Source organism: Amia ocellicauda, chromosome 23, assembly GCF_036373705.1.
Source record: "Amia ocellicauda isolate fAmiCal2 chromosome 23, fAmiCal2.hap1, whole genome shotgun sequence".
Classification (NCBI taxonomy): domain Eukaryota; kingdom Metazoa; phylum Chordata; class Actinopteri; order Amiiformes; family Amiidae; genus Amia; species Amia ocellicauda.
The window spans coordinates 17,986,006-17,996,910 of NC_089872.1; the positions used below are offsets into that span (position 1 = coordinate 17,986,006).

The 10,905-nt window shown below is 44.5% G+C and overlaps 1 protein-coding gene across 5 annotated transcripts in view; it reads right to left on the reverse strand.

Annotated features, from left to right (window-relative positions):
- ltbp1 (latent transforming growth factor beta binding protein 1) overlaps positions 1 to 9,226 on the reverse strand; it is an 81,230-nt gene extending 72,004 nt beyond the window's left edge. For all 5 annotated transcript variants that reach the window (XM_066697120.1, XM_066697121.1, XM_066697123.1 and 2 more), the window contains exons 1-3: positions 8,539 to 9,226; positions 7,422 to 7,492; positions 1,449 to 1,713 (exon numbers count right to left, since the gene is read on the reverse strand). In XM_066697120.1, the coding sequence (XP_066553217.1) occupies positions 1,449 to 1,713; positions 7,422 to 7,492; positions 8,539 to 8,882 (680 nt within the window). In that variant the 5' untranslated portion in view covers positions 8,883 to 9,226. The remainder of the gene's footprint in view (positions 1 to 1,448; positions 1,714 to 7,421; positions 7,493 to 8,538) is intronic.
- Between the last annotated feature and the right edge of the window lie 1,679 nt (positions 9,227 to 10,905).

A 10,905-nucleotide genomic window follows, 5' to 3' on the forward strand; every position in this document is an offset into this window, starting at 1 on the left:
ATTGACCTGGGTGAGATCGGTCTTTTATAGAATTTGATAAAGATAAATGCCAATTCTGGCAGTTCAAATTAGATTTTTGAGTTTTTTTTTAATACAGGACATCTACCAAACCCAAAATGCACGCTTTTATCAATGCTAAACATTCTTTTTTGCGGCTACATAACAGTGGAGAAACCAAATACTGGATTGCTCCGTCAACGTGCTGCCATACATCATAAAGGTACTGAGAGCTCACTTCAGATCTACAAGAGGTAGAATTACTCTTGACAAGGAAAGAGTTCTAACCACAGCCAATCAGATTAGAAATTCTCAACAGTCTGAAGTAATGACAGCAAAACCGAGCCACGGCCAACTGCAATGTGAACTGTTACAAGTACTGTTAATTGAAAAGCTCTGGGCAGTCTCCGTCTTGATATTCACCTTTGATGGCTGTCAGAGATAACGTCTTAGGTGTCAAGTAGGAAAAGAAAAACAGAAAACTACCTAACTGGGAAACCCCCAGAGGCACAATGCAAAGGGGAGATGGCTGCCGCTCAGCCTTCGGGAACGGTCACCTTGTGAAGTGACCTGGAAGTATTTAATCTCTGTTGACCCCAGCCGGGCATGAAACTTGCCCTTCTCACTGTTAGCTGGCGGCCTTCCCGTCTTCACTGGTATAACATCAAGCGATGGATGTGTGTGGATAATTAATCGCAGCTGTCATCTAATAATTTTGAACAGCATGGGGTCCTTCTCAAAGTAATTGGTAACTACTAGACTCGAGTGATTTTCCTGGCTTCTCCAAGGGTGAGAAAGACTTCTGGCAAAATGTTTAGCCTTGCAAGTCTAGACCTTCAATACAGAACAAATGTAAGTCCTTCTATGGAGTTTTGGGTTATACAGATAAATTAAAAACAGCAAAAATGAGGGTAAACTATTTGTTGTCTCTTTCGAATAACAAAAGAATGGACTGTTTACAATTGTAGAGGAATTTAAACTCTGAGACTGTTTGGACAGAACATCGTGAAAGTGATTCTGCATAGCTATGTAATACAATAAAAACTTCTGCCACTCTTACATAGCGCAGTTCATGCCAAGAACTTCAGTGTGCCTTACAAATTAAGTCCAAAAGCTTAACTTGCATTCCTAATGTGATTCGGGACAGAAATCCAAAAACACAGAGCAGAATGACTACATGACGTTCCCTACGCTAATTCCTATCACTTTCAAAGAACAAATGGCCAGCCGATCAAGTTCTTCCAGAGGGGCATTAGACCTGGTCTGATGAACCCTAATTATCACTTCAGTAGATTCAGTCCAAGCAGTTCACGAGCTGCAGATGCTTAAAGACGAGAGGGTTGGCCTTTTTCTGCCTTTTCTTTTGTGGACTGGCTGGGGTTAGGTTTAACCAAGTACTGAGTTCAGAAAGCGGTTCGCCCCACCGTAGTGTGCAATTGGACAGAACTTACTGGTGCGGCACCGACGGGGGGACAACAACAGGGGGCTGCTGCTTCACGGTCAAGGTCATCTGTCCGACGTGAGCCGGGCTGTGCGGAGAGGCCTGCTGAGGGATGGGTCTCTGCGGCACCACGGCGTTGTGCCCGTTGCCTGGAACGGGAGGGTTCGAGAGGACGGTCTTCTGCTCGCAGGCTTTCCCCTTAGTCCCCGGTTTACACACACAGAGCTGCGGCCGCAGACACATCCCCCCGTTCTGGCACTGCGGCAAGCAGTTGGCTGCAACACAAAATAAAGGCCTGTCATTATCTGAGTGAAGAAGCACTGGTACAGAAATGCAGACACCCGTGTCAGAGAGAATTGTTCTGGGACATACATCGGCTAATGTTTCAAGACTTAAAAGCCTCGTGTGCTGACCCCCAGGCAGGATCAGATTTAAATAATGTGTTGATATGTTCTGTTGGAATAACTGGAGAGGGAAGGCAGGACTGTTCGTGAATCTTAATGTGAAGGAAAAAACATGTAGCCCTCACTGAAAAATGCTACTTTTGAGCAGTATACACATACTTTAGGATTCTTTTTTTAGTAATGTTTTAAAACACTAGTGCTACAAACACTGAGAACTGCCTTATTTTTTTTTTCTTCTCCAAAGAAGGAAAAGAAATCCTGAAGGCTAAGCACACTGAAGCAATGCGTCATATTATATACATCCTGTACTAGCCCCACTGTCAAAAACAGTATTACTTTTCTTACTCTTAACATCATTAGTAGCCAATAAAAATACCTTCTCTCTGATTCCCTACATAGCAAATGACTCCATTAGAATTCTTTGTCTGACAGTAATTGAGTAGAATAGGCTCTGTGATCAATTACACTACCCCTGAACTGATGACATCATAGGTCACAGGTTACAGCATCAGAAAGCGGACTCCATGTCTTAAGTTTTACAGCAGCTTGGCAGGTAGCCTGTAATTACAGCAGTCTCGGCTCCGAGCTCCACGCTGGAGCTGCCATTCTTCAACAACAAAGCTCGCCCCTCGGCTACATGGGCCACCATACGGAGATCTGTTTCAGCTTCCTTCCTTTGCACGTGTTGAGGAGGACAAATCCCCACTCAAAATGCCATGCATTTCCCGTCCCCCCTGGACAGGAAACAGGATTGTACAGAGACACATTTGTCAGCAACATGAGCTGGGGGGCCCTTACCATTGCTTTGTTGATCATATTTTACATATATGTTTACAGAAACAGTCGATGTCCCCCACCAAGATTTCTTTAAGAGTCCTCTGAGTTTTAAGATGAAATTGGAACCACACTGGTTTCACGAAGAAGCTGATAAATGAGGTGAGCATTCAGTACAACCAGCCTGTGACAAAATATGGCAATTATGTTCTTAAATGCATTGGGATCTGTCCAAATACAGTGTGTATGTGTACGTGTGTATGGGGACTACCTTGGCAAACACAAACCAAGCTCTCCTACCATATGGACAACCGAACAGCGCTACGGTCACAGCATATGGTCATTGCAGATGTTTCTTTCAATGAGCTGCTGCAAATGAGGCAGAAATATAGTATTACGGAATGAGCGATTAGCTTCCTCACCTGCCTGGGAAGAGATTGCCCTTTGATTGGAGGATTATTAACAAAGCTTATCAGCCTTATCTGTCATTCCTGGTGGATTACCAAACTAAGTGAAAGGAGAGGTATGGCCCACGCTGAGCGAGATGCCGGTGATGGCCTTATCGCTCACCTGCTCCATGCCTCACTCTCCAGCCGTACATGCCTCGCATCACCAGAAACACGCAGGGCGATATTTTAAGATACTCTCCACTGCAGACACATGCTGGCTTTATCTCATACCTTTTTTTTTTAAATCACTCCCAGCCCTGTATTAAAAGTATTTCAAGGCGTTGGGATCTCAGGGTTATTTCTGCGTTTGTTTGCACAAGACGTGATGCGGCCGCACTATGCGGAACTGGAACGCGGCCCATCTCTTGTGAACGATACTGAATCCCTGGAAAGGGTATGGCGGAGTTCTTTTAAATAAAAAAATCCACACGGCCATCTAAGAATGGTACTAAAATCCCCCCCCAGTCCCACCCCACCATCCAGCAAAGCTCTCGTGCCAAATGAACTTCACCCGACAACCTACTACTCAGCTTGTCAGCTCTGGGCCCACTTCATCATTCCAGCTGCTCTTAACTGTCCAGAACCATCCATCTGCCCACCGCCGCCAACCCAATAAATATCAAATCTAACATATAATGATGGCGGCAATGAAGTAAACTGTCCCTTTGCTCAGCTGGGTTAATTAGATGGAAAATATGGTCAAGTAAGGAAGCCTTTTCTGTAGGTGACTAAGATATCTTCATATAATTATCTCTGTAGTCGTTTCTTTATTATTATTATTTAAAGGTAATGAAGCATACTGAATATTCAGAAGTGGCCGGGCAATTTACAAGGCTTACAGTAACAGGGACGTGATACAGTCTTCGGAAACTCAGTGCTGCTATTGTTAACGTGTTAATCAACACCAGTTACATTGTAGAAAGCTTTATTTATTTTCCCCCCTTTTCATTTGAGAATAAAATGGCAGTTGAGCAGATGAAAAGTATTGTATCGCTTTTAGAGAGTTTCTCTATCAAAATGTGGCTTTATATATTTAAGAATGTACAGATTAGCTGATTGCTCATGGGAATATTACTTTACCCTCAAACTAAATAAACAGTGGTTCAGTTTTTAAATATATATATTATACACACACACACACACACACACATATATATAAACCACCACTCCAAAAAAAGCACATGCTTTGTTAGACGTGCTATTCTGTATTTGGCTAGACTCACTGTGCACAAAGAAATGTGCGGTATGTGAGCGTACAAAGACTCCTGAGAGACTAAACACACTTCAGAAGCTTAAAGTAAAAAAAAGAAAATGTAAAAAGAGAAAAAGTAAAGGGCTGTGATCTGTCGTCTGCAGCCCACATCACCTTCATTACCACAGAAAATAGATGTTCTTTCAAAGCGAATATGAAAGAAATCAGGAAAAGAGGTGCCAACATATATCTAATCATCCTCAAAACCATCTGTGTTGCAGATAACCGCTTTGGGATGGGTTTTCACCAACAGAGTGATATTTTGGCTAGTTTCTGTACAGTTTGAGGCCAACTTTCTTTTCAGGTTTAGATAGTATTCTGATTAGGGTTAAGGTTAGAGTGCCCATTAAATTTAGACTGATATGAAGTCTTAGTTTTAGGTTTGAAATGGGTTTATTTGAACACATGCAGGTGGTGATTTGGTTTAGCGCAGAAATGTAGGGCTTAAACGGCACAGTCTGGCGTGATTATTTCAACTACACAACTCTCTAACGTGCAGCATTGCTCTTTCTGTATATTTTGGCTCCTAATCTTTGAAACCCTTTCATCTTTGGGATCCCCTCTCCTTCATCATTGCTGCTTCTCGGCTGTATATATTACACAACAATTTTAGATGATCTATTCTGCTAAATGGGGAGTTAATGAAAATGAAAATTGCTCTTCCGCTGTGCACAGTACTTACAAAGTAATAATGGTGTAAATATTATCATGTTCTGTTTTGTCTGGCCAAGCGGTCTACCTTTGGTTGGACTTCTGATGGGAGCAGACTGGGGAAATTTTCAACACACGTGCAGTTTCCACCAACTCAATACCCCACCCAGCTCCTCCAAACTTCAATAAAACCCAAAGCAGCGAGAGGTCAGGACTGACTGCACCTGGCAGACCCGCGTGCATTAGGAACTGACCTTGACCGCTTTCTAAAGCGACCACACAGGCAAGCAAGCAATACATCACTTATCACTGCCTCATTATCCAATTAATAATGCCATTGAATTGTTCTAAATGCTGAGTTACTCCCTTGTATTATAAAGCGGACGCCTGTGTCACTAGTACACCAGGTCACCTTAAAAGAGAAATTGTTTCATAGTCCTTATTGCAGCCCGGCTAAATTAAAAAATCTGCCTGATTGACAGACTGAAAGACCCCTTTATGCACAGCTTAGGTTGGGTATGTGTAAAGCTGTGCCAGTGCAAACAACATTTATTTCTATTAAGGAACCTTTTGTTAGCATTTTCAGAGGAAAGGGGTGGGGGGGAATAAAATTCTATTAAATATTAAGCAAGTGAACATAGTTTCTGCAGCACGACCAGACTGATTTTTTTTTTCCCTGAAAGGACTGGGGGTGACCGTGAAAGGAAGAATAAGGCAAGCATCTGATATATGCGGGATGAAGCGCAATTTATAAAATGACGGCTACCTGTTGAACTGGAATTAATGATATCTCGGCAAAACAAATCAGTTATTAATCACTGTAGTTAAGTTATATCATTATTATTGCAACATACAGATGTGCACAGAGAACAAAGAAAATGAGAACCCAGCCTTGAAAAAACCTTGAGAATCTCATTAACGTCTGGATTATTTACTCAGAGCGCATTTCTAAACCTTCACTCTCCACAAACTGTGTCCGACCAGCACACTGTGAACTCAGAGATAGCAATGCGCTCTCCCGAAAATAAAGCCACTGTCGCTCAAGGGAGCTGAACTCTGGTTCAAATCCTACGCCTGAAGGCATTTCGCAGCCCGTGGACAAGTCCTTTAACGGAGTACGTGCTTGCCTCGGATAAGTCTCCTTCAGCCCTCCATACATGGCGCACGGGGATCAACCTGTGAACTCAGACGATGAGGGAGGAAACAAAGGATAGCAACAGAAGGATCTGCCACAAAGGACTGCCACAGCTCGGCAATTTGGCTGAAGGGCGAAATCTGTCAACACTCGTCAGCTCCTCTCACTGGCAAGTTCAGCTGACTCCAAAATCTCCTGATATCCTTCAGAAAGTGTCAAATAATGCTGAATTCAGGTGTTCATTTCTTATTTATATACATCATGAATGTAAACTGCAAACACCGAAAGCACGATCCTTCAAAAACGGTTATATTTATTCCTAAAGTGTTCATATTTATTCACAACTCAGGGATCAGTATTACGAGTCCTCCACTGCCCAGACATCACTTCCCGCAGCCTCTCAATATGTTCAGGCGGACACATTGAGAGGGACAAGGACAGGCTGGGAGTAGATTAGCACAGATGAACTTTCCAGTTGGGGGCTCACTTGTACGAGACAGGGCTGTGCATTGCATCACTCTGCTTGCAAAACTAAGAGAATGGTCTATATCTTGCTTTTTAGACATTAACCAACCAAGTCCCTGCAGACAGAGTACAATTTCTAAATCACATAATATATTGTTAGACCTGCTACTAGAGTAAAAAAATAAAAATAATACATTTAAACACTGAAACATGTTCGTCTTGAAGGTTGCAGTCACATGCAATAACAGCATTCTCATGACTTTTCCATATTAGCCCCTGACAAGGCTAGCCATTGTCCACAGGTGGGTGAAGTTATGGCCGCTAAACTAAGGTTATTTATAGCAACCTGCATGAAAAGGTGTTTTCAATACATCTGTCATTCCCAATATTGCAAGTGTGGCTTTAAGACGTGTATACAGTCCGTGTGCATTAGGATTTAGTTCCACGTTTCAAAGAAAGAGGCATTTCAAAAAGGTTATCATGCATCACGACCACTGTTATGTGTCAGATTCATATTAAAACACATAAAACACTTTCGAAACTCATTCACACTCATTTACATAAACAGTCTAGCTCAAACATGCAGGGGATCTTCAGCTGTGCAAAGTCATTCCTACGGGTAGATTATATCAGTGTCGATGGGGGTAATGCAGTTACCGTGCATTCAAACATCACAGATATCGGTGTAAGGATTCAATTTTAACCTTGAGGCATGCATCTCGGGTTCTCTTACAGGAGGAAGTGGAGAACCCGCTCAGCAGGCATAATATCAGATCAAACCCGGGACTGCATTTACACTCGGGCCCGATCAGACATCGTGGCTGTTGTGTTGGGTTGAGCGGTGTATACTTACGCTTGGTGCACCTCTGAGAGCCGGGGGTTTTGCTCCATCCGTGACAGCACTGCCCTCCACAGACATTCACGCTGCAACAACATCCAGAGAGCACTTCACACGCTGGGAAACACAGGCTGAACACATGAGCGCACGGGTTGTCACTGGACCGCGGCACCGGCGTGGCCACTGGCACTACACTGGGTTTATTTCATTTAATGCAACTCCCTCTTCTTTCACTTGAGCGTCTGCCACGGCCGGAGCGACCCGGGGGATTAATGGCAGTGGTTTTGCTGTGGTAAAGACTATGGGATTAATAATCATCTGTAAATGAAGCCCTATGAGTTGTGTTCAGAAGCCAAAAAGGTTTTAAAGTCCTGGTAAATCCATTGAAGGTTTGTGTCTTTGTAAATTGGTTAAATATTGAAGAAAAAAAAGGATAAATGCCTATATACTGGGTTGTGTATAGCACCATGTATATACCGTAATCTTGAAGTGTAAATAAATACAATTTTAACAATGTGTCTAAACAGGTAACATGCATTAAATTATGATGGTAAGGGGAGATGTCATATCGTATTCATCTGATGACAGATATGTTTTATTAGTTAAAACAACTTTTTGGTTTGTGCTGGTTAATACCTGCTAGACACAAACCAAGTTTAAGCTTTAATCTATGTTGGGTTATAACATGAGATCTGGCCACTGTTGCATTATTGACCTTGATAGCCGAGTCATCAATATCAGTAATGGCTTTAAAACCAATTCATATTGTAAAGAAATCAAATCATCATCCATGAGTCAGTCTTAGCTGTCACTGCATAGGCAACTTTACATCAACTCTAAGCACCCCTGCCAACATCTAAACCGCAAGGTGGCTCTGGGTTAGACTGTGGCCCCCGGAGCCCCTGGACTCTGGGCAGGTCTGTCCCCTGGGTGGCATGGTGCCAGTGCTCAGATGCATGTGGACACCTGCAAGTGCCCCATCCACGTCGAAAAGTTATCCAATGGCATTATTACAACAGAAAGACAGAAAGGGAGAGAAAGAAAAGGAAAGCTGACCAGCTAGACGTGGATAGGCGTCCCACTATATGTATATTAATAGCAGCGGGCTGAGGGCAGTCGCCGGGCTTCTTACCCGGAGATGTGGATCTGGCGGCCCGGCTGAGCGGCGCTGTGGCCGGGGTGCCGACTCTGCGGCTGCGGCGCGAACTGGGGCTCCTGGCGGGGCGGCAGGCTGGAGCTGGCCGGGTTGCCCATCCTGCGGGTCCGGCTCTGGCCGCCGCCGAAGCCGAGCTGCACGTTGTAGGAGCCCGTCCGGGCCGCGGCGGAGAGGGGCGCCCGGTCGGGGCCGCCGTGCCGCGGCTGCAGGACGTAGGTGGCGTACCTCCTGAAGCCCTCCTTATCGGGGGACGAGAGCACCGGTGCCACACACACACCCAGCGAGAGCAGGAGGTTCAATCTAATCCAAGCCATGGCCATGGAGGTCCCGTCCAGCTCGCCGAGGCGTTTCAATCGAGTGCGGGGTTTCCTCCTCAGGTAGTGGCTCCGGGCGGTGATTAGTATTGCAAAAGAAAAGGAGAAAAACTAGTTTATTCCAAGTGCCTGCATGTGCCCCTGAGGGTATGCATTTATTCACAGCCCCTTGCACCAATGCCTGCACATGATCATTAATGCAAAATAGATGGCGAAAACGGTTAGAAAAACACGGCTGAACGCATACAGAGCTGGGTAAAGCTGGCAGAGGGGCAGGGGGAGGTGAGCAGCAGATGGTATAGCTGCCCGGGCTGAGTCTGTGCGCTGCTGGGGCTGCGGGTCGGGCTGGGAACTGTTTAAAAAGTTTCCCCGAGTCGGGGCTGGGGCGAGCGGCACAACTCCGCGGCCAATCGGGGGCTCCGGCAGCCGCGACGTGCGGGACGGGCCTCTCATTGGCGCACAGGTCGCAGGGGCTGGTGCGGCGCAGATGCCCGGGCTCCGCCAATGGGAGCGCTGGGGCTGTGCAGATCTGCGCAGAAGTGCGGACGCCAGCGTGCTTGCGGGGCTGTTTTATTAAGCAGGTCCCTGCTGCGGGTCTGCTCCTCATTAAAAACCCTGCGTGGGATTACGGTTTCAGAGGGCATTTCATACGTATAGTCGTGCTTCGTCGGTGTTGAGCAGAGCAGTCAAAAGTTCAACAAAGACTCATTGTACTGCACATGATTCTATTCCAGAAGACTGCATTCTGTTGTTGATTGCTTTTTCACTTTTCAATGTACATCCTTGAAGTCATTTCGTGTACTATATGGCATTATCATGATTATAATAGAATTGTGCAAGTGATATTAATCAAACTGGGTCAGAACAGCTTGTGTTTTAGTGTTTCTATGAAGTAACTGCTCATAGTTCTGCACTGTGTAGAGTTTCCATTTACTCCTGTGTCAATGGCTCGGCCGTGACTCATTATTAGTTCTTCTACAATTACTGGAGTTCCCAAAAGCTATTGAAATCAAGTTGTAACATAAAGCCACACAATACATAGTGGTCGCGTGTTATCCCAGTAGATGTCAATTAATCTCTATAATCCTGACAGGGTTTCTTTCTTTCTTCCCCAAACTATGAAAACAAATAAATTGGGCTTAACACGATGGATTGAGCACAGTGGGCGTTGTGAATTACATCTGAAACACGAAATGTGGCATGAGGTGCACTGCCTGACAGACAAGCCCGTAACCGCATCTATGGAGTTGTGCAAAACATTTGCCTTCCAGGCCTGATGTGGAAAAGGAAAGTGATGAGGTATGCAGGCAGACCTGCACCACAGATGATGTGCTGAATGATTGGGGACATGCAAGTAACCATGCGAAATCACTGATTATTCGATGGGAACGCAAGGTTGTACATGCTTTTGCCCCACATGAGACAGCTGTAGTGTGTTTAGTGGTGCTCTGTGGCCCATTAGCTCGGCTCTGTTTTCACTTATAGAGTTATGTCATATAGCAGTCTTTTCCAATCAATCATCAATCAGGGATGAAATTAAACTAAGGCTGGTGTGATGTACACGAGTGTTTTAAAATACCCTGACTTCATACGGCAATGAAAGGCAGTGTGCACAGTCCTGGGGTCATTAGCTCGATAGTGTAAGGCATCGACACAAACTAATTGAAGACCCTATCCATAGAATTACAGAAATCGCCATCATTTATTAATTAAACCCAGCCAGTAAAGGCCTCAGATTCCCCCCGTGGTGTGAAAGGTCACCAAAGCCACAGAAGAACCATAAAGATTCATAATTCGGCGCAAAACGAGAGTGGAATTTGATGACGTGACCAAAACTTGTACAAAATATACGGCATATTGCAAAAATCAGATTTTGATTAATTACAAATAATGTAATTCACTTTTTTTAACCCAAACTCACCAAACTGTTACTGTTATATGTTAGGGAAGTTGAATGTCACCAAAACCTGCAAAGAAAATATATACATTCAAATGTACTGATTGCATAAGTATTTAGCCCCCTAAGTCA